This window comes from Lissotriton vulgaris, chromosome 8 (assembly GCF_964263255.1).
Source record: "Lissotriton vulgaris chromosome 8, aLisVul1.2, whole genome shotgun sequence".
Taxonomy (NCBI): Eukaryota; Metazoa; Chordata; class Amphibia; order Caudata; family Salamandridae; genus Lissotriton; species Lissotriton vulgaris.
The window spans coordinates 830,195,718-830,220,681 of record NC_141696.1 but is presented as its reverse complement, the minus strand read 5'-3'; the positions used below and the strand labels follow the sequence as shown (position 1 = coordinate 830,220,681).

Genomic DNA, 24,964 nt, shown 5'->3' with positions numbered 1-24,964 from the left:
TCCCGACTTGTTCTGTCTAACACTCATTCATTAAAACTCAGAGAAATTCCAAGTTGCGTGATAACTTAAGGCACCTCGCACACTAAAATGAAACGGATGCGCAGCTCATTTACTTCTCATTGTGAAGTAATTGTTGGCACGTTTCCATCCAACAAGCCTTAGTCATCCCTGCACTCTTCCTTTCACATATGATTCCACGCCCACTGTTGGCACATACTTCAGTACTGTGACTGCACGAGCTCCTTGTTTACTTGGGAACAGAATGAAACAGGCAACCTAACTTTTGTTTGGCTTCTAAACTCATTTTACCGGTGGGAATAATTTCGGTTCCTCTTCATAAACTCGCCTTTTTTAATACAAAGTCAGCGGCAGAACAAAATGAACTGGGGGAGTCCGACAGTCGTTTTTCTTCTCTTTCTAAAAGACTTCTTAGTAGGTGAGTGGTTTTGCGGGTAAATTGAAGGTTGTTTGTGCTGTTTTGTGTTGTGTTATCAGAATTCGCAGACAGTTCTTCCTTTCATTGGCAACCGTGACTAGTTTGGCCTTCGTTGCTTTCATCTTGTGTATGCTGTTTTAGCCCAGCCTTCTGCAGACTGCATGACTAGCTTTGCATGCTGTGTCCACTTTATTTCTAATCAATGCCATTATGGTCCTTTTGATGATTGTACATTGCTCTTAAAACAATTTCGGGTGGGGATTTTTGTGTATAAGACAATAAATATACAAAGAAGTCAGATATTGAGTTAAGACATGTATATTTTTGCCTGGTCTGTAAATATCCAATGTAGTGCATTGTCGAGAATCTTGGTTTAGTGTGTGACATTATTTTAGGGTATTAGTGAATGAAAAGGAGAACAATAACATGTCTATCGATTCCCAATTGTGAATCTTCCATTGTCCTTAAGATGGTTTTCGTCAATTAGAAGTCATGCTGTTTATGTTTCCATTGATGAAGACGTTTGTGCATAGAAATAGAGAGCCCACATTACCCCCTCGCCAGTGCTCCTAGTCCCTGTACTAACACATTAGGTGCTCCTGCCACCTAGACAGCTCCTTCCTCAAGCTTCACATGTGAAGAGAATATTTCTCTTCACTTTCTACACCCCGCCCCCTCAGTATAAACCCCTCCTACCTCCCTGAGGCTTCTTTCTGGTTTCACTGTTGTGGGCAACCCGTCTTTGAGAAAGTCATGTTAAAGACTTATCTTTCATTTCATATATAAATGACTCTTTCCTTACACCCTGGTACCTTAGCCTGCAGCAGTCTGGAACAGCAGTGATAAATTAGTTCTCTACTTGTAGCAAGCCAACAGGACCCTACTGCAGTGGCTCAACGCCCCGGATGTGCGCTTTGTACGTCCTCTGGCCAAGAGTGTCCAGAGGCTATTTAATATAAAGTTCGGAGACTGCATGGGGGCTTCCGCCTCTATTGTTACCTAGTGTGTGTGTGTGTCTATGTGCATTGGTGTCCACTAGCGAAGCAACTGTTGCCAGGGTAGACATGCAAGGAGAAGGTTCCCTGCAACATTGGCGACAAGGGTCGTGACTGCGTGCTTTTTGCCACACCAAGTAAGGACATTCCGACGGCACTCCGCTGTAGTGACCCTCACCCGTGCGATGGTGCAGCTGCGGCCCCACCCCTATATACAGCCACCACACCCAACAGCTTGCAGGGTTCCCTTGGCACTGCTGATGAGGCCACTGCTGATCAGAGCAACAAACTCTGCACGTCTCATGATACAAATACTGGTGGCACCATCCCTAATCATGGCCAAAGAGGCCTCCTGCCTGTGCCATGCCGGTCAGGTGTCATTGGGCCGCACCATGCTTACTGTGAGCAAAGAGTACACCGATTTCACTTTGAACATAGGTGGAAGGATTTTGATTCCTCAACTGAAGAATGATCCCAGCAGGGCAGATGAACAGTCCATGGCCAGCACCCTGCCCCCACCTGAAGGACAAAAGGGGATATAATGGACGTCAACAGTTAGCAAGAGGAGACAGCAGAACAGCTGCCTGGTTGAAGGGAAGTACAGAAAAAAAATTGTAAAGGGAGCATGACACTCCACAAAGCGTGGTGAGTACAAGTCCGGATTATACCCCAGCGAGTGGGGACTCCTACTAGAAGCACCGCCCAATCATGGCTGAAGAGTCAAATGCAGTGCCTCCACAAGGACAAAAATAGGGACAGCATCCGCAGCAGCATACACTAGTGGATGGGAAACGCCCTTTACCACTACTCTTTAACAATGAGGGGCCTGAACCATGATTCCTCAACCACTACTTCATTTACAACTACCTAGTCTAAACAACGACCTGTCTAAATAACGACCTGCATGAAGAGATTAGTTGTTTCTTTTGTCATAGTAAGTTAAATCAGTCTGATTTGTTTTTTCATAGAGTGTAACATTGTTTTAAAAATCCTTTAGTGAGCTAGGGGAGCCCGCTACAGCCTCACCCACTGGAAAACATGGCTAGGAAGGCTAGACAACTATTTCATTGCCACCGAGAGAACAATGGAGCTGTTAAACTCTCGCTGCTACTCCATTCCGCTGCAGATGAAGACATGTATAAGTTATTCGAGCACCATTCCTAAACTGGTGCATCAAATGACTATGATGCAACAGTATGAGCCCTCAACATGCCTTTTGATCCACAATTAAACCCGTACTTTGAGCGCTTCAATCTCCACCAAGCCTGCCAACGAGAAGGAAAGTCCATCAACACCTTCGATGCATGCCTATGCGTGGCCAAAAGTTATATAATAAAAGGGTCAGAGACCGCCCTTGTCTTCCTCCTGTACTGTTACCTAGTGTGTATATTTGCATTGGTGTCCTCTAGCACAGCAACTATTTCCAGGGTAGCCGTGCAATGTGAAATCTCCCTGCAACACCACGCATGTGCTGATCTGCTGGGGCAGGGATTCTCTACAGTGTTGCTTTGAGCATTGTGTGGATGCTGAGTGAGCAAGTACATAGATTAAAACGATGACTTGCAAAGGGGCTCTCTCAAAATGAGAGAAGAGTTCTGTTCAATTTTGTAATAGCATGTATAAATGCTCCATTGTTCTAGCTTGGGGTGGGTGACACAATGACGCACAGGAAGTGTGCAAAGAAGTAGCATAATACTGAGCTGGAATCAGACCTGAAGGAAGTAATCTTATGTCAAAATCAGACTTGTAAATGCTGATAAACGTGTTGTGAATTATGCCTTAAAGGATTCAGAGGAGGATCTCAAAGGGAAAAATATTTTGGGACAACAGCTCCTATAACTTCTAGAGCATTTCATAGAAATGTTTAAGTTCCAATGTCAGCCTTAACAAGAAATGGAAGAATTTCATTTGAAATATATTTCTATGAGAGTTAATAGTGTGTTTCTTCATAATGTGATAAAGAATATTATCACAAAAGGATAGAAGGAAATTGACAAGTTGTAGCGTCTTCCTAGCCTGGGCACCCACCAATAACCATGCCACACTTCATATTTCACGTCTTTATTCTGCTGTGTATAACTGCGAACTCAATATTCTAAAATAGGCTTTAATGGCATTGCGCTCTGATACCTACGTCACAGACCCTTTAGTCTGTTCTAAAATCGCAAGATACTACATCTCCCCTCTGTTAGATAAAAAATAAAAAAAATGTACAAATCACCAAATATATATATCAATCACATTTCTTCAATCAACCTTCTTAGCACATTAATTACTCAGCCCGATCTGGTTACTAGAAACTGTCATCTTCACTGTCGGAGATCTTCGAAGACAGTGAAGAAGTAACAGCAGTCGATGGTGGCTCAAGTTCAGTCTTTCTCTCATCATCTGAATCAGAAGATTGAGGAATCAAATGCTGAAAGTGAGAAGAGTCTCTGGCAACACACTTCCCAGGATGCTGGGCAGTCACCATATATCCCTTGGTGGACAGAGTGGGGAGAGGTGCAGTATGATATTAAGCATCAGATTTTCTCCTACGCAGTTGGCATGCAATCACTAGATCCTGTCTTAAATTCAATGTTCTTTGCATGTTGCCTCTTGTCAGCATAGGCTTGAATTTTTTCGATATTTACCAAGTCCAGCATTTGAGCTATATTATCACCTCCTTCTCTTTTATTGGTCCATTGAGGTAACTTGGTTGTCATTGCTCTCCTGAAAATCAGTTGCAGGACTTTCACCCGCGGTCAAGTGAAATGTTGAACAATAGGCTTGTAGGGTGGAAATGGAATTGAAAACAGTTTGCAAACCGAGCCTCTCAAGAGTTGCATGCTGTACTGCTTTCTTTAGCATACTCATAAAACACTGAACGAGACCATTGGCCGGTGGCCACATAGGTCTACTGTTCTGGTGCGTTACGCTCAGATGCTCCAGAAAATCCTTGAATTCTCTACTGTTGAGCGGCAAGCCACTGTAAGACTTCAAAATAACTGTAAGGCCCAATGTTGCAAAACTGCCGTCCGGCCTCTCAATTATTCGCTCATGAGTTGTAGAAAGGCAATTACATAGATGACAGGCATAGAGGTCCTTTTCAATCCTCTCATCTAAATAGCTATTTTCGTGGCAACAATATCACAATGTCTTACCAAAGGCTCTTTGATTATCTTCTGTCTTGAACTCTCCAAAATTAGGATCCTCAATCTTTGCAGTATAACTCCTTCCTAAGTTATAGACAGTTCAACTTAAAAGTTTTTGTACTTTTGGTATTCACCATCACTGATAAGAGGTCAATCATCTTGGTTCCAAGACTGATATGCAATTATATCTTTCAACTTCAGAATGCCACTATCATGGCTCATGGCAGTGATGATCTGGGTTAAGGATGTGGCTGCTGGCATATTTGACATTACAATTAAATTCATGTAGGCTTCATCCATCTTGGATGGAGGACCTTGACCATATACTTTCTTTTTCGGGTTGAGAGAAAGCAAGTTCGGTTTGGAAAAAGGTCTACTGGCATAGACCACAATATGCCTTCGAGTATATGGGTGTCCGTTGTGCTGTGCTAGAAAATGCATAACCCAATAGGGCTAGCAACAACAACAAACTGCGGTTGTGAAGCTTTAGATTGAAATTGGCCAATTTAGTAGCAGTTTTAGTGGCTTGTATGATTTTCTTGAACCTTCCCCATATTCCTGTTACCACTTGAATGAAACATTTTTCTTTGTTAACTGTCATAAAGGAGCGCTTATGGTTGCAAAGTCTGATATGTATCTTGAACAGTACCTGGCCATGTACAGAAATTACTGTATCATAGAAACATCTTGTGGGAAATCAGCATTAGACAGACCTTGGGCTTTAGCAGGATCGGTGGTCCTACCTCCATCAGAAAATATATGGCCAAAGAAAATTTTGTCTTGTGGTGCTCACATTTGTCTTCATCGAAGTCATTCCTGCATCAGACAGTAATCAACATACTTGAGTGAGAGCTTTATCATGCTCTTTTTGTGTAGGTCCAAAAATTATTATGTCATCGTTATAGTTGAATGCATTCACAACCAGAGGTATGACAAGTTGAATGACGTCTTGGAGAAGTTCTGCAGCTAATGACACACCAGAACTGAGTCTTTTATATCGAAACAGACCTATGTGTGTAGAAAACGTTGTAATACACCTGCAATCTTCTTCAAGTTCTAAATTATGACAACCTTTATTTAAATTAAGGTGAGGGAAAACCTTAGTACCATTTAGTTGCGTTATCATGTCAGCAATAAGTGGGCCTGGATATTGTTCTCCTTCAATTGCCTTGTTTGCTTGGTTTTTATCAACTCATGTGCGTACAACTCCTTCAGTGTTTGTTTTGGGAACCACCTCTATGGGAGAAAGCCATGGCGTCGGACCCGTTGAACACTTAATAATGTCATGTTTAATGATTCAAGTTCTTTTTCACCTGCTTCTTGAGAAAGAAAAGCAATGTGTCTATGTCTCTGAGCAACAAGTTGTACACTGTCATTAATGCTTAACTTTACTTTCATAGACTTTAGCTTATCAAAATCATTAAACAATGAAGCAAATTGACTTACTATTTCATGGTGAGCATTCAGGTTATAATTCACAGAAATTAGTCCCATATCAGCAGCTGTACTGAAACTAAGCAGATAGGCATTTGCTGATGTTCCTTGGAGCACATAGATGTGTGCTTGCACCTTTGTTTTCTTGTTTCAATGTTGCTATAAATGAACCTTAACATTTGATAGGAATTGGTGCAGCCCAAGTATACACTTTTGTTTTCGAAGGTGTAAGTTCAAGTAATGGAGATACTTCATGATATTTCTCTTCCGGCATTATATTCATTGATTCACCAAAGTCGATGATGAAAGGTATCGAGCAGTCATTTATTTTATGTGTTACTTTCGGACACTGTTTGTATTACTTTGGTTCTTTGGCAAGCTGACTTTTCTTTGACTGACATTTTTCCTCGCATGAGGCTAGTCCGACATGCACTATTTTCTCTGAAGTAAAGAATGACATGGCGCACCATTTTCCCCACTTTCCCTGGATACTGAGGCAGACAAACTGTTTGACGATGAAATAGATGACGATCGACTTCGTTCAGTGTTAATTTGCCTCAATTGATGTCGCTGCTTGGCTTTGTAAGAATGTATCGAGCCTTGAATCTTGAATGTTCTATTAGTCATTTTGTATTTGCGTCCGTGATGCACTTGCTTTTTCTTTTGCTTTACAAACTGTCACAAAATGGCTGTCTTTTCCACAACCTTTACATATCTGTCCATTGGCAGGTCATCTACCTTCATGGGGAAACAAAAATCTACATCTAAAATATAAATTCTTTTTACTTGTAGAATATAGCCTTATAGCCCGCCGTAGAGGGCTATACCGGCTATTAAAGGCGCTCTCCAGCGTTTAGGGAGAGGGACTTTAATAGCCGGTATAGCCCAGCTACGAAGGGCTATAAGGCTATTAGAACATTCTGCCACTAGAGGGTACAATGTTCAAACAAAAAAAAACAAAGCCTTATGCGAGCGTGAGGGGATTGGAATCCCTCAGGTTCCCTGAAGCATTTGTTCACAGCTAGAGCTGTGAACAAAGAAACATTGGAATGTTGGAGCTCCAGGCTTATACCAGCCATTATAAGCCCGGAGCACTCCATTGTTTTCAATGGAGCTCCCAACATTCCAATGTTCTAATACAATTTATTTCCTTCAGTATTTTGTTTTCGCTTATTTTTAATGCTCATTACTGATTCACTTTGGGCAACTTCTTTATCCATTTCAGTGGCTTGTCTTTCAGCACACTCTTCAGCTCTGGTAGCCATCAACACTGGCCCCATACTAAAGGTTTCTCTCAGCATTCATTTTCTGAATGAATCTGACAAGCATCCATTAATAACTCTAAATTGCATAGCTTCCTCAACATTAAATTGAGTGAACGTATACTGTTTGATGAGCATATCAAGTCTCTCCAAAAATTCCTCAGGGGTTTCCCCAACCTTTTGGTGCTCCTGACTGAAAATGCATCTTTAGTAGTACACATTTAGTACTGGATTGCACTTTAGATTCAGCATTTCTTTAATCTTACATTATGTAGTTTCTTCATCAGTCTGCATCATTTTCATCATGGATTCTTTCACACCATCACCAGCCAGATTTTTTAGAATACCTAATAATCATTTTATTAGTCTCTTCAAGTGCATCAATAAAATCATCAAATGTCTCTATCCACGCAGAACATCTGTTGCGAATTAATATGCTATTTGGCAGTATCGGAAGGTGGGGGCAGTTTCAGGAACCCAGCAGTGTTGTAGACCAGTGTGGAACTAAATGGCACTGCAGGTGGATCCTTGTGACTTGCCTTAGGCAACTCATCTGTGAGACCTTGTGATGTGCTGGCCTCGTCCTCATATTTAACGGTAGCTGGAAACTTGGCTTTCTTCACAGCGATCTGAAAACTTTCACTATTCTGAAAGTTGCTCTTGGCTCCTTATTTTCCAAAGACCTGTGAAGTTGTTCTGAGCCTCACTCAGCACTTTTGTGAGTGAGACGCTTCAGGTATAGATTACTCCATAAGCACTACACTTCTCCTTGAGCCACCCTTACAGAGTGCAGTGGTATGAGTACTCTCTTCAGGGCATTCAGTAAGTCATTCTTCTTGTTGTCTACATGTCAGTTTGCTTTGGTAACACCTGGTTCATCTCCACCTTGAAGCCTTTCTTCACGCATGGTTATTTTGTAGGTTCAAGTTCAAGTTCAGGAATTTATATAGCGCACTACTCACCCAGAGGGTCTCAAGGCGCTTGGGGAGGGTGTTCATTATTTATCGAATAGCCATGTTTTAAGTTCTTTTCTGAAGGAGGTGTGGTTCTGTGTAAGGCGGAGGTGAGTGGGGAGTGAGTTCCAGGTCTTGGCTGCCAAGTAGGAGAAGGATCTACCTCCCTTGGTGGATCTTTGGATTCGCGGAACTGCGGCGAGGCCTTGATTGGAGGATCTTAGTTGGCGGGTGGGTGTGTAGAAGGATAGTCGAGTGTTGAGGCATTCAGGACCTAGTTTGTAGAGGGCCTTGTGTGCATGGGTGAGGAGACGGAATGTTATTCTCTTGTTGACGGGAAGCCAGTGGAGGTCTTTCAGGTGGCCGGTAATGTGATCTTGGCGAGGGATGTCCAAAATGAGTCTCGCTGAAGCGTTTTGGATGCATTGGAGTTTTTTCTGTAATTTGGCTGTGATTCCGGCGTAGAGGGTGTTTCCTTAGTCTAGTCGAATCGTAACCAGTGCGTGGGTGACAGTCTTAATTGTCTCGGCGGGGATCCAATGGAAGATTTTTTTGAGCATTCGAAGTACATTGAAGCAGGAGGATGAGACGGCGTTGACTTGCTTGGTCATCGAGAGTGAGGAGTCTAGGATGAAGCCTAGGTTACGTGCGTGGTCTGTGGGTGTGGGTGCTGAGCCCAGATCCGTAGGCCACCATGAGTCATCCCAGGCAGAGGGGGATGATCCTAGGATGAGTACTTCCATTTTGTCTGAGTTAAGTTTTAGACGGCTGTTTTTCATCCATATTGCTACTTCTTTCATTCCTTTGTGTAGATTGGTTTTGGCGGTGTTTGGGTCTTTGGTGAGGGAGAGGATCAGCTGGGTGTCATCAGCGTAGGAGATGATGTTGAGGTTGAGTTGTCGCGCGATGGATGCGAGGGGACTCATGTATATATAATGTGCAGCTTTATCTTGCCTCACAGCATAGTACCTTTATGTATGACTTGACAATCAGGTTCTTGACCATCAATGTGTACACTCTTTGAAATGCTTCTGTTGTATTCATATGCTTTACAGCAATTGGTGTTGCTCTTTGACTCCACGTACATGATACGGTGATTCCGATCATCGACAGTGACAAACGTGGCATGCAGAAGCAGTTTGCTTGGACCACGGCACACCCTCTGGGAGAGCACATTCATTCTCCAGGTTCCTTTATCCCCAATATCATCGCCATTTGTAGTGTCTTCCCTGCCTGGGTACCCATCAATAAACACACCCCACATGGAGCTTAGTATTACACGTCTTTATTATGTTGCGTCTAACTGTGAACTCAATGTGTTAAAACAAGCTTCCATGGCATTGCGCTCTAATACCTATGTCACAACTCTACGGAGTCCATTATGACCCAAAAAGGGCTCCATTCTAAAATATTGCAAAACACGTCACAAGGGATATAGTTACAAGAACTTAACGTTGCCGTAGCGTAAATTGTTTGACATTACGGCAGATTTTTTATAAGCTAATTTACAAGTTGCCTCTAACTGCAGTTAGCGTCACTTTTCCAGCGTATAATGGAATTTTCAAGATCACCATTTCTGTTAGTGGGACTTAACGAAAATGAGATGCAAGGTAGGCATTCCCGTGAAAAAAACAGCTGCTAACTGCTGCTGCCACTTCACGATATACAATGAAATTCCCATACGCCGATAACCCCCAAAACTGATGGTAAGTTCAGTTAAAGGCAGTTTTTTAAGACCAATAAATAGCTGGTCTTAAAATTAGTGAAAACACTTTGGTCCACATATATGATGTTTGGGTGCTGGACAGCGCTGCAAGGAATATTGCTGCTCTGCCCTGCACCAGAACAAAAGGTCAGGAATGTGCCCTATCAATAAGATAGCAAAAACAACAAGTGATGGACCGAATGTGGATCAATGTCACACATTCCCCCAGTCAAAAGATCTGGGCCCAAATCCATCTTTTTTTTTCCACTCCACACCACCCTGGGTTAGACAATGGCGATATGCAAATCAGCTCTGACCCTGTTGCCCCATGGGAACAGTCCAGTCCGAACTACAAAAGCCATGTCCTTCCCAGAACGGAATTAAGCATCCGAGGACCGGACCGGTTTCGAGGTAACACCTCTCATCAGCCCGGCTAGCTTGACTCCAAGTGGTGTGGAGTGCCTGGGACCCACGTCTGGGCATCCCCAGCGCACTTAGGGCGGCAATTGCAAAAACAACAAGTGATGGACCGAATGTGGATCAATGTCACACATTCCCCCAGTCAAAAGATCTGGGCCCAAATCCATCGTTTTTTTGCACTCCACACCACCCTGGGTTAGACAATGGCGATATGCAAATCAGCTCTGACCCTGTTGCCCCATGGGAACAGTCCAGTCCGAACTACAAAAGCCATGTCCTTCCCAGAACGGAATCAAGCATCCGAGGACCGGACCGGTTTCGAGGTAACACCTCTCATCAGCCCGGCTAGCTTGACTCCAAGTGGTGTGGAGTGCCTGGGACCCACGTCTGGGCATCCCCAGCGCACTTAGGGCGGCAATTGCAAAAACAACAAGTGATGGACCGAATGTGGATCAATGTCACACATTCCCCCAGTCAAAAGATCTGGGCCCAAATCCATCGTTTTTTTGCACTCCACACCACCCTGGGTTAGACAATGGCGATATGCAAATCAGCTCTGACCCTGTTGCCCCATGGGAACAGTCCAGTCCGAACTACAAAAGCCATGTCCTTCCCAGAACGGAATCAAGCATCCGAGGACCGGACCGGTTTCGAGGTAACACCTCTCATCAGCCCGGCTAGCTTGACTCCAAGTGGTGTGGAGTGCCTGGGACCCACGTCTGGGCATCCCCAGCGCACTTAGGGCGGCAATTGCAAAAACCACAAGTGATGGACCGAATGTGGATCAATGTCACACATTCCCCCAGTCAAAAGATCTGGGCCCAAATCCATCGTTTTTTTGCACTCCTCACCACCCTGGGTTAGACAATGGCGATATGCAAATCAGCTCTGACCCTGTTGCCCCATGGGAACAGTCCAGTCCGAACTATAAAAGCCATGTCCTTCCCAGAACGGAATCGAGCATCCGAGGACCGGACCGGTTTCGAGGTAACACCTCTCATCAGCCCGGCTAGCTTGACTCCAAGTGGTGTGGAGTACCTGGGACCCACGTCTGGGCATCCCCAGCGCACTTAGGGCGGCAATTGCAAAAACAACAAGTGATGGACCGAATGTGGATCAATGTCACACATTCCCCCAGTCAAAAGATCTGGGCCCAAATCCATTGTTTTTTTGCACTCCACACCACCCTGGGTTAGACAATGGCGATATGCAAATCAGCTCTGACCCTGTTGCCCCATGGGAACAGTCCAGTCCGAACTACAAAAGCCATGTCCTTCCCAGAACGGAATCAAGCATCCGAGGACCGGACCGGTTTCGAGGTAACACCTCTCATCAGCCCGGCTAGCTTGACTCCAAGTGGTGTGGAGTGCCTGGGACCCACGTCTGGGCATCCCCAGCGCACTTAGGGCGGCAATTGCAAAAACAACAAGTGATGGACCGAATGTGGATCAATGTCACACATTCCCCCAGTCAAAAGATCTGGGCCCAAATCCATCGTTTTTTTGCACTCCACACCACCCTGGGTTAGACAATGGCGATATGCAAATCAGCTCTGACCCTGTTGCCCCATGGGAACAGTCCAGTCCGAACTACAAAAGCCATGTCCTTCCCAGAACGGAATCAAGCATCCGAGGACCGGACCGGTTTCGAGGTAACACCTCTCATCAGCCCGGCTAGCTTGACTCCAAGTGGTGTGGAGTGCCTGGGACCCACGTCTGGGCATCCCCAGCGCACTTAGGGCGGCAATTGCAAAAACAACAAGTGATGGACCGAATGTGGATCAATGTCACACATTCCCCCAGTCAAAAGATCTGGGCCCAAATCCATCGTTTTTTTGCACTCCACACCACCCTGGATTAGACAATGGCGATATGCAAATCAGCTCTGACCCTGTTGCCCCATGGGAACAGTCCAGTCCGAACTACAAAAGCCATGTCCTTCCCAGAACGGAATCAAGCATCCGAGGACCGGACCGGTTTCGAGGTAACACCTCTCATCAGCCCGGCTAGCTTGACTCCAAGTGGTGTGGAGTGCCTGGGACCCACGTCTGGGCATCCACAGCGCACTTAGGGCGGCAATTGCAAAAACAACAAGTGATGGACCGAATGTGGATCAATGTCACACATTCCCCCAGTCAAAAGATCTGGGCCCAAATCCATCTTTTTTTTGCACTCCACACCACCCTGGGTTAGACAATGGCGATATGCAAATCAGCTCTGACCCTGTTGCCCCATGGGAACAGTCCAGTCCGAACTACAAAAGCCATGTCCTTCCCAGAACGGAATTAAGCATCCGAGGACCGGACCGGTTTCGAGGTAACACCTCTCATCAGCCCGGCTAGCTTGACTCCAAGTGGTGTGGAGTGCCTGGGACCCACGTCTGGGCATCCCCAGCGCACTTAGGGCGGCAATTGCAAAAACCACAAGTGATGGACCGAATGTGGATCAATGTCACACATTCCCCCAGTCAAAAGATCTGGTCCCAAATCCATCGTTTTTTTGCACTCCACACCACCCTGGGTTAGACAACGGCGATATGCAAATCAGCTCTGACCCTGTTGCCCCATGGGAACAGTCCAGTCCGAACTATAAAAGCCATGTCCTTCCCAGAACGGAATCAAGCATCCGAGGACCGGACCGGTTTCGAGGTAACACCTCTCATCAGCCTGGCTAGCTTGACTCCAAGTGGTGTGGAGTGCCTGGGACCCACGTCTGGGCATCCCCAGCGCACTTAGGGCGGCAATTGCAAAAACAACAAGTGATGGACCGAATGTGGATCAATGTCACACATTCCCCCAGTCAAAAGATCTGGGCCCAAATCCATCGTTTTTTTGCACTCCACACCACCCTGGGTTAGACAATGGCGATATGCAAATCAGCTCTGACCCTGTTGCCCCATGGGAACAGTCCAGTCCGAACTACAAAAGCCATGTCCTTCCCAGAACGGAATCAAGCATCCGAGGACCGGACCGGTTTCGAGGTAACACCTCTCATCAGCCCGGCTAGCTTGACTCCAAGTGGTGTGGAGTGCCTGGGACCCACGTCTGGGCATCCCCAGCGCACTTAGGGCGGCAATTGCAAAAACAACAAGTGATGGACCGAATGTGGATCAATGTCACACATTCCCCCAGTCAAAAGATCTGGGCCCAAATCCATCGTTTTTTTGCACTCCACACCACCCTGGGTTAGACAATGGCGATATGCAAATCAGCTCTGACCCTGTTGCCCCATGGGAACAGTCCAGTCCGAACTACAAAAGCCATGTCCTTCCCAGAACGGAATCAAGCATCCGAGGACCGGACCGGTTTCGAGGTAACACCTCTCATCAGCCCGGCTAGCTTGACTCCAAGTGGTGTGGAGTGCCTGGGACCCACGTCTGGGCATCCCCAGCGCACTTAGGGCGGCAATTGCAAAAACCACAAGTGATGGACCGAATGTGGATCAATGTCACACATTCCCCCAGTCAAAAGATCTGGGCCCAAATCCATCGTTTTTTTGCACTCCACACCACCCTGGGTTAGACAATGGCGATATGCAAATCAGCTCTGACCCTGTTGCCCCATGGGAACAGTCCAGTCCGAACTATAAAAGCCATGTCCTTCCCAGAACGGAATCAAGCATCCGAGGACCGGACCGGTTTCGAGGTAACACCTCTCATCAGCCCGGCTAGCTTGACTCCAAGTGGTGTGGAGTGCCTGGGACCCACGTCTGGGCATCCCCAGCGCACTTAGGGCGGCAATTGCAAAAACAACAAGTGATGGACCGAATGTGGATCAATGTCACACATTCCCCCAGTCAAAAGATCTGGGCCCAAATCCATCGTTTTTTTGCACTCCACACCACCCTGGGTTAGACAATGGCGATATGCAAATCAGCTCTGACCCTGTTGCCCCATGGGAACAGTCCAGTCCGAACTACAAAAGCCATGTCCTTCCCAGAACGGAATCAAGCATCCGAGGACCGGACCGGTTTCGAGGTAACACCTCTCATCAGCCCGGCTAGCTTGACTCCAAGTGGTGTGGAGTGCCTGGGACCCACGTCTGGGCATCCCCAGCACACTTAGGGCGGCAATTGCAAAAACAACAAGTGATGGACCGAATGTGGATCAATGTCACACATTCCCCCAGTCAAAAGATCTGGGCCCAAATCCATCGTTTTTTTGCACTCCACACCACCCTGGGTTAGACAATGGCGATATGCAAATCAGCTCTGACCCTGTTGCCCCATGGGAACAGTCCAGTCCGAACTACAAAAGCCATGTCCTTCCCAGAACGGAATCAAGCATCCGAGGACCGGACCGGTTTCGAGGTAACACCTCTCATCAGCCCGGCTAGCTTGACTCCAAGTGGTGTGGAGTGCCTGGGACCCACGTCTGGGCATCCCCAGCGCACTTAGGGCGGCAATTGCAAAAACAACAAGTGATGGACCGAATGTGGATCAATGTCACACATTCCCCCAGTCAAAAGATCTGGGCCCAAATCCATCGTTTTTTTGCACTCCACACCACCCTGGGTTAGACAATGGCGATATGCAAATCAGCTCTGACCCTGTTGCCCCATGGGAACAGTCCAGTCCGAACTACAAAAGCCATGTCCTTCCCAGAACGGAATCAAGCATCCGAGGACCGGACCGGTTTTGAGGTAACACCTCTCATCAGCCCGGCTAGGTTGACTCCAAGTGGTGTGGAGTGCCTGGGACCCACGTCTGGGCATCCCCAGCGCACTTAGGGCGGCAATTGCAAAAACAACAAGTGATGGACCGAATGTGGATCAATGTCACACATTCCCCCAGTCAAAAGATCTGGGCCCAAATCCATCGTTTTTTTGCACTCCACACCACCCTGGATTAGACAATGGCGATATGCAAATCAGCTCTGACCCTGTTGCCCCATGGGAACAGTCCAGTCCGAACTACAAAAGCCATGTCCTTCCCAGAACGGAATCAAGCATCCGAGGACCGGACCGGTTTCGAGGTAACACCTCTCATCAGCCCGGCTAGCTTGACTCCAAGTGGTGTGGAGTGCCTGGGACCCACGTCTGGGCATCCACAGCGCACTTAGGGCGGCAATTGCAAAAACAACAAGTGATGGACCGAATGTGGATCAATGTCACACATTCCCCCAGTCAAAAGATCTGGGCCCAAATCCATCGTTTTTTTGCACTCCACACCACCCTGGGTTAGACAATGGCGATATGCAAATCAGCTCTGACCCTGTTGCCCCATGGGAACAGTCCAGTCCAAACTACAAAAGCCATGTCCTTCCCAGAACGGAATCAAGCATCCGAGGACCGGACCGGTTTCGAGGTAACACCTCTCATCAGCCCGGCTAGCTTGACTCCAAGTGGTGTGGAGTGCCTGGGACCCACGTCTGGGCATCCCCAGCGCACTTAGGGCGGCAATTGCAAAAACAACAAGTGATGGACCGAATGTGGATCAATGTCACACATTCCCCCAGTCAAAAGATCTGGGCCCAAATCCATCGTTTTTTTGCACTCCACACCACCCTGGGTTAGACAATGGCGATATGCAAATCAGCTCTGACCCTGTTGCCCCATGGGAACAGTCCAGTCCGAACTACAAAAGCCATGTCCTTCCCAGAACGGAATCAAGCATCCGAGGACCGGACCGGTTTCGAGGTAACACCTCTCATCAGCCCGGCTAGCTTGACTCCAAGTGGTGTGGAGTGCCTGGGACCCACGTCTGGGCATCCCCAGCGCACTTAGGGCGGCAATTGCAAAAACAACAAGTGATGGACCGAATGTGGATCAATGTCACACATTCCCCCAGTCAAAACATCTGGGCCCAAATCCATTGTTTTTTTGCACTCCACACCACCCTGGGTTAGACAATGGCAATATGCAAATCAGCTCTGACCCTGTTGCCCCATAGGAACAGTCCAGTCCGAACTACAAAAGCCATGTCCTTCCCAGAACGGAATCAAGCATCCGAGGACCGGACCGGTTTCGAGGTAACACCTCTCATCAGCCCGGCTAGCTTGACTCCAAGTGGTGTGGAGTGCCTGGGACCCACGTCTGGGCATCCCCAGCGCACTTAGGGCGGCAATTGCAAAAACAACAAGTGATGGACCGAATGTGGATCAATGTCACTCATTCCCCCAGTCAAAAGATCTGGGCCCAAATCCATCGTTTTTTTGCACTCCACACCACCCTGGGTTAGACAATGGCGATATGCAAATCAGCTCTGACCCTGTTGCCCCATGGGAACAGTCCAGTCCAAACTACAAAAGCCATGTCCTTCCCAGAACGGAATCAAGCATCCGAGGACCGGACCGGTTTCGAGGTAACACCTCTCATCAGCCCGGCTAGCTTGACTCCAAGTGGTGTGGAGTGCCTGGGACCCACGTCTGGGCATCCCCAGCGCACTTAGGGCGGCAATTGCAAAAACAACAAGTGATGGACCGAATGTGGATCAATGTCACACATTCCCCCAGTCAAAAGATCTGGGCCCAAATCCATCGTTTTTTTGCACTCCACACCACCCTGGGTTAGACAATGGCGATATGCAAATCAGCTCTGACCCTGTTGCCCCATGGGAACAGTCCAGTCCGAACTACAAAAGTCATATCCTTCCCAGAACGGAATCAAGCATCCGAGGACCGGACCGGTTTCGAGGTAACACCTCTCATCAGCCCGGCTAGCTTGACTCCAAGTGGTGTGGAGTGCCTGGGACCCACGTCTGGGCATCCCCAGCGCACTTAGGGCGGCAATTGCAAAAACAAGAAGTGATGGACCGAATGTGGATCAATGTCACACATTCCCCCAGTCAAAAGATCTGGGCCCAAATCCATCGTTTTTTTGCACTCCACACCACCCTGGGTTAGACAATGGCGATATGCAAATCAGCTCTGACCCTGTTGCCCCATGGGAACAGTCCATTCCGAACTACAAAAGCCATGTCCTTCCCAGAACGGAATCAAGCATCCGAGGACCGGACCGGTTTCGAGGTAACACCTCTCATCAGCCCGGCTAGCTTGACTCCAAGTGGTGTGGAGTGCCTGGGACCCACGTCTGGGCATCCCCAGCGCATTTAGGGCGGCAATTGCAAAAACAACAAGTGATGGACCGAATGTGGATCAATGTCACACATTCCCCCAGTCAAAAGATCTGGGCCCAAATCCATCGTTTTTTTGCACTCCACACCACCCTGGGTTAGACAATGGCGATATGCAAATCAGCTCTGACCCTGTTGCCCCATGGGAACAGTCCAGTCCGAACTACAAAAGCCATGTCCTTCCCAGAACGGAATCAAGCATCCGAGGACCGGACCGGTTTCGAGGTAACACCTCTCATCAGCCCGGCTAGCTTGACTCCAAGTGGTGTGGAGTGCCTGGGACCCACGTCTGGGCATCCCCAGCGCACTTAGGGCGGCAATTGCAAAAACAACAAGTGATGGACCGAATGTGGATCAATGTCACACATTCCCCCAGTCAAAAGATCTGGGCCTAAATCCATCGTTTTTTTGCACTCCACACCACCCTGGGTTAGACAATGGCGATATGCAAATCAGCTCTGACCCTGTTGCCCCATGGGAACAGTCCAGTCCGAACTACAAAATCCATGTCCTTCCCAGAACGGAATCAAGCATCCGAGGACCGGACCGGTTTCGAGGTAACACCTCTCATCAGCCCGGCTAGCTTGACTCCAAGTGGTGTGGAGTGCCTGGGACCCACGTCTGGGCATCCCCAGCGCACTTAGGGCGGCAATTGCAAAAACAACAAGTGATGGACCGAATGTGGATCAATGTCACACATTCCCCCAGTCAAAAGATCTGGGCCCAAATCCATCGTTTTTTTGCACTCCACACCACCCTGGGTTAGACAATGGCGATATGCAAATCAGCTCTGACCGTGTTGCCCCATGGGAACAGTCCAGTCCGAACTACAAAAGCCATGTCCTTCCCAGAACGGAATCAAGCATCCGAGGACCGGACCGGTTTCGAGGTAACACCTCTCATCAGCCCGGCTAGCTTGACTCCAAGTGGTGTGGAGTGCCTGGGACCCACGTCTGGGCATCCCCAGCGCACTTAGGGCGGCAATTGCAAAAACAACAAGTGATGGACTGAATGTGGATCAATGTCACACATTCCCCCAGTCAAAAGATCTGGGCCCAAATCCATCGTTTTTTTGCACTCCACACCACCCTGGGTTAGACAATGGCGATATGCAAATCAGCTCTGACCCTGTTGCCCCATGGGAACAGTCCAGTCCGAACTACAAAAGCCATGTCCTTCCCAGAACGGAATCAAGCATCCGAGGACCGGACCGGTTTCGAGGTAACACCTCTCATCAGCCCGGCTAGCTTTACTCCAAGTGGTGTGGAGTGCCTGGGACCCACGTCTGGGCATCCCCAGCGCACTTAGGGCGGCAATTGCAAAAACAACAAGTGATGGACCGAATGTGGATCAATGTCACACATTCCCCCAGTCAAAGGATCTGGGCCCAAATCCATCGTTTTTTTGCACTCCACACCACCCTGGGTTAAACAATGGCGATATGCAAATCAGCTCTGACCCTGTTGCCCCATGGGAACAGTCCAGTCCGAACTACAAAAGCCATGTCCTTCCCAGAACGGAATCAAGCATCCGAGGACCGGACCGGTTTCGAGGTAACACCTCTCATCAGCCCGGCTAGCTTGACTCCAAGTGGTGTGGAGTGCCTGCGACCCACGTCTGGGCATCCCCAGCGCACTTAGGGCGGCAATTGCAAAAACAACAAGTGATGGACCGAATGTGGATCAATGTCACATATTCCCCCAGTCAAAAGATCTGGGCCCAAATCCATCGTTTTTTTGCACTCCACACCACCCTGGGTTAGACAATGGCGATATGCAAATCAGCTCTGACCCCGTTGTCCCATGGGAACAGTCCAGTCCGAACTACAAAAGCCATGTCCTTCCCAGAACGGAATCAAGCATCCGAGGACCGGACCGGTTTCGAGGTAACACCTCTCATCAGCCCGGCTAGCTTGACTCCAAGTGGTGTGGAGTGCCTGGGACCCACGTCTGGGCATCCCCAGCGCACTTAGGGCGGCAATTGCAAAAACAACAAGTGATGGACCGAATGTGGATCAATGTCACACATTCCCCCAGTCAAAAGATCTGGGCCCAAATCCATCGTGTTTTTGCACTCCACACCACCCTGGGTTAGACAATGGCGATATGCAAATCAGTTCTGACCCTGTTGCCCCATGGGAACAGTCCAGTCCGAACTACAAAAGCCATGTCCTTCCCAGTGCAAAAAAACGATGGATTTGGGCCCAGATCTTTTGACTGGGTTGAATGTGTGACATTGATCCACATTCGGTCCATCACCTGTTTTGTTTGCAATACCGCCATAAGTGCGCTGGGGATGCTCAGACGTGGGTCCCAGGCACTCCACATCACTGGAGTCAAGCTAGCCGGGCTGATGAGAGGTGTTACCTCGAAACCGGTCCGGTCCTCGGATGCTTGATTCCGTTCTGGGAAGGACATGGCTTTTGTAGTTCGGACTGGACTGTTCCCATGGGGCACAGGGTCAGAGCTGATTTGCATATCGCCATTGTCTAACCCAGGGTGGTGTGGAGTGCAAAAAAACGATGGATTTGGGCCCAGATCTTTTGACTGGGTTGAATGTGTGACATTGATCCACATTCGGTCCATCACCTGTTTTGTTTGCAATACCGCCATAAGTGCGCTGGGGATGCTCAGACGTGGGTCCCAGGCACTCCACACCACTGGAGTCAAGCTAGCCGGGCTGATGAGAGGTGTTACCTCGAAACCGGTCCGGTCCTCAGATGCTTGATTCCGTTCTGGGAATGGCATGGCTTTTGTAGTTCGGACTGGACTGTTCCCATGGGGCACAGGGTCAGAGCTGATTTGCATATCGCCATTGTCTAACCCAGGGTGGTGTGGAGTGCAAAAAAACGATGGATTTGGGCCCAGATCTTTTGACTGGGTTGAATGTGTGACATTAATCCACATTCGGTCCATCACCTGTTTTGTTTGCAATACCGCCATAAGTGCGCTGGGGATGCTCAGACGTGGGTCCCAGGCACTCCACACCACTGGAGTCAAGCTAGCCGGGCTGATGAGAGGTGTTACCTCGAAACCGGTCCGGTCCTCGGATGCTTGATTCCGTTCTGGGAAGGACATGGCTTTTGTAGTTCGGACTGGACTGTTCCCATGGGGCACAGGGTCAGAGCTGATTTGCATATCATCATTGTCTAACCCAGGGTGGTGTGGAGTGCAAAAAAACGATGGATTTGGGCCCAGATCTTTTGACTGGGTTGAATGTGTGACATTGATCCACATTCGGTCCATCACCTGTTTTGTTTGCAATACCGCCATAAGTGCGCTGGGGATGCTCAGACGTGGGTCCCAGGCACTCCACACCACTGGAGTCAAGCTAGCCGGGCTGATGAGAGGTGTTACCTCGAAACCGGTCCGGTCCTCGGATGCTTGATTCCGTTCTGGGAAGGACATGGCTTTTGTAGTTCGGACTGGACTGTTCCCATGGGGCACAGGGTCAGAGCTGATTTGCATATCGCCATTGTCTAACCCAGGGTGGTGTGGAGTGCAAAAAAACGATGGATTTGGGCCCAGATCTTTTGACTGGGTTGAATGTGTGACATTGATCCACATTCGGTCCATCACCTGTTTTGTTTGCAATACCGCCATAAGTGCGCTGGGGATGCTCAGACGTGGGTCCCAGGCACTCCACACCACTGGAGTCAAGCTAGCCGGGCTGATGAGAGGTGTTACCTCGAAACCGGTCCGGTCCTCGGATGCTTGATTCCGTTCTGGGAAGGACATGGCTTTTGTAGTTCGGACTGGACTATTCCCATGGGGCACAGGGTCAGAGCTGATTTGCATATCGCCATTGTCTAACCCAGGGTGGTGTGGAGTGCAAAAAAACGATGGATTTGGGCCCAGATCTTTTGACTGGGTTGAATGTGTGACATTGATCCACATTCGGTCCATCACCTGTTTTGTTTGCAATACCGCCATAAGTGCGCTGGGGATGCTCAGACGTGGGTCCCAGGCACTCCACACCACTGGAGTCAAGCTAGCCGGGCTGATGAGAGGTGTTACCTCGAAACCGGTCCGGTCCTCGGATGCTTGATTCCGTTCTGGGAAGGACATGGCTTTTGTAGTTCGGACTGGACTGTTCCCATGGGGCACAGGGTCAGAGCTGATTTGCATATCGCCATTGTCTAACCCAGGGTGGTGTGGAGTGCAAAAAAACGATGGATTTGGGCCCAGATCTTTTGACTGGGTTGAATGTGTGACATTGATCCACATTCGGTGTATCACCTGTTTTGTTTGCAATACCGCCATAAGTGCGCTGGGGATGCTCAGACGTGGGTCCCAGGCACTCCACACCACTGGAGTCAAGCTAGCCGGGCTGATGAGAGGTGTTACCTCGAAACCGGTCCGGTCCTCGGATGCTTGATTCCGTTCTGGGAAGGACATGGCTTTTGTAGTTCGGACTGGACTGTTCCCATGGGGCACAGGGTCAGAGCTGATTTGCATATCGCCATTGTCTAACCCAGGGTGGTGTGGAGTGCAAAAAAACGATGGATTTGGGCCCAGATCTTTTGACTGGGTTGAATATGTGACATTGATCCACATTCGGTCCATCACCTGTTTTGTTTGCAATACCGCCATAAGTGCGCTGGGGATGCTCAGACGTGGGTCCGAGGCACTCCACACTACTGGAGTCAAGCTAGCCGGGCTGATGAGAGGTGTTACCTCGAAACCGGTCCGGTCCTCGGATGCTTGATTCCGTTCTGGGAAGGACATGGCTTTTGTAGTTCGGACTGGACTGTTCCAATGGGGCACAGGGTCAGAGCTGATTTGCATATCGCCATTGTCTAACCCAGGGTGGTGTGGAGTGCAAAAAAACGATGGATTTGGGCCCAGATCTTTTGACTGGGTTGAATGTGTGACATTGATCCACATTCGTTCCATCACCTGTTTTGTTTGCAATACTGCCATAAGTGCGCTGGGGATTTACCGATTCTGTAAAATACTGAATCGGTATTTTTCCGATTCGGTAAAATTGATATGTAGGTGGGACTCTTCTGAGTCCCACAAGCATTACAGAATCGGTATCTTACAATCAAATACTATTTGATGGTAAAATACCGATTCTGGTGTGCATGCACATGTGTGCATGCACACCTGTGCCATATGACAGGCAGACCTGCCCTTAGGGCAGGTATGCCTGCCACATGGCCCCCGAAGCTTTTTTGGGGGTGCTAGAGGGTGTCAAAGTGACACCCCCTGCACCCTTGTCAGAATCGGTATTTACCGATTCGGTAAATACCGACCGGTAATGCCCCATTCATTCCTATGGGCTTCAAAGCCCATAGGAATGAATGTGGCATTACCGGTCGGTATTTACCGAATCGGTAAATACAGATATTTACCGATTCGGTAAAAGGAACATCTGGATGTTCCTACATATCCACCCCTCAGATTTACCGATTTTTAATTACCGAATCGGTAAAATTTGGTAATTAAAAATCGGTAAATCTCATTTACCTACATCTGGCCCTAAATCTTGTCCGATTTCTTTACGAACTTTTCTTTCCAGATTTCCTTGCTTATTATAGTATAGGGTGATCCTGATTCTGCAAAAATCTTAACAGTTACACCCCCAATAGATATGTCACACACCGGTTTTTCCTTTCACAGAGCCATCAGAGATGGTTATCACAAAATTCCCCTCTTATCTCTTCACATATTCCCACTTTGAATTCTCATTCACTACCTCACTCTCAGTAGGTCCGTCCTTCTCCCACACATATTTAACATTGCCTTTCCTCCTTCTAAGACTTTACTGAAATGCCCTATTAGTCCACAAATACTGCATTTCTTTTAGCTGCAGGACAATATTTGCTGAACGCCAAGTGATTGTTGCTGTCACAACGATAGTACATTCTATCCTCCTGTCTCCTCTCAGACCAGGTGCTCCTCTGGATTTGACTTTGACCTCTTCCCATGCTCTGTTGTATTTGACTTCGGCCCATGCTTTGTACCTTGGAAGCTCCACATTATCTTTGTCAGATTCTTTAAGTTCAGTTGCACATCTCCCTGACATTTCCGCCTTCCTTACTATAATTAGTACATCATCCAACGGTGTGTCTCCATTTATCCATAAACGCTCTTGAAACGCTGAGTTATTACTGTGCATGACTAATTGATCACAAATTAAGTCATCATGTAGACCTCCAAACTTGCAATCAATAGCCAGTTTCTTAGGATCGTCAATATACTCATCAACAAGATCACCTTTGTTCTGTTTTCTTTGAAATAGTTTATACCGAACAACACCAATGCAAACCTTATTTATCCAAATCTTTCAAAGCTGCCTCAAAAACATTTATTTCTTCACTTGCGACCATCTTGGGCATACAAGAATACGTTTTCAATCCTACCGGCCCCAGAGAATGCAACAAAATTCTCTTCATTTGATCTGCTTTCATTTTCCCAGCCTCATCCACTGCTTTGATATAATTCACAAAGTAATCTTTCCATACCAACCATTTCATTGCTGGTTGTGGTCCTGTTGCCCAAAACGCATGTGGAGGACTGATAGTAAAGCTCTGCTGAGCCATGACTTCCTCAACCTTATGATCACCTTGTCCGTATAATGCCTCCACTACTAATACATTCTTAATATATATTTAATAATACTGCCAATGAAAAATTATAAGTATTGCAATGCTTAATCACGAAATGTATTGCAAACAAGACAATACAGAAAGTCAATTGTGGCTGCCCCAAAGTAAGGATCCAATAAAATTCAACCAAAAATAAACTGCTTCCCGACTTCCTCACCTGTTCCAATCCAACATTATAATCAGCACTTTACTAGCGGAACAGCCTTAATTACCTAGGCACTCAGAACTTAGAATGTGCTCAGTAGCTCTCAGATGACGAAGATGGTGCCTTGTGATCAAAATACCTCATTAAAAGAAAATCCAATATGGCCTTCACTCACGCAAGGTCACGCTGCACGACCTCATGTGGTGACGTGTGATGCTCTGTCCTTCCTTGTGTACTCCAATCCACTTCAGATTACCTCACAGTCAACTCAGAGACATACCTCGCGGAAACTACCGAACACTGCCGCCGCTCAAAAAATGCAGCCGATCGACAGTTACCACAACGGCTTAAGGAGTCAGAGTAAGCTCAAATAAGTCTTCCTTTTCTCTGTTGTTATTCACTGCAAGACCAATTTTGAGCACTTCCAGTAGTCGCCAATTGTTAAGAATGGCAGTACTCCAAGAAGTTGTCCAAATGTAGTTTATTCAGCTGATAGGAAGGAACAGGCAAGAGCCAGGCAAAACGGCTTCCACTCCAAGACACCGCTAAGAACACTATGTCCTGGACTGGAAACTCTGTGGAAGAATGCCAACATGCATTCTATGCCACGCTCCAGCCATACAATGCATAAGAGTAACGTGAAATTACATGCTTTAGATATTTGAATGCATCAATTTTTATGCTCATGAACAATGTTTATCAGGAAGTTGTTTTTATGGAGAAGGTTGAATGGGGCAGTACTATGTTTTCAGTGAGTTTGCATAACTCAAGCTCATGCTCTGTCAGAACAGTGCTGG

At 47.5% G+C, this 24,964-nt stretch overlaps 1 protein-coding gene across 3 annotated transcripts in view; it reads left to right on the top strand.

The window, feature by feature from the left end:
- The first annotated feature begins 241 nt into the window (after positions 1–241).
- LOC147698064 (interleukin-18 receptor 1-like) overlaps positions 242–24,964 on the top strand; it is a 477,649-nt gene continuing 452,926 nt past the window's right edge. For all 3 annotated transcript variants that reach the window (XM_086934734.1, XM_086934735.1, XM_086934733.1), the window contains exon 1: positions 242–436. In XM_086934734.1, the coding sequence (XP_086790860.1) occupies positions 379–436 (58 nt within the window). In that variant the 5' untranslated portion in view covers positions 242–378. The remainder of the gene's footprint in view (positions 437–24,964) is intronic.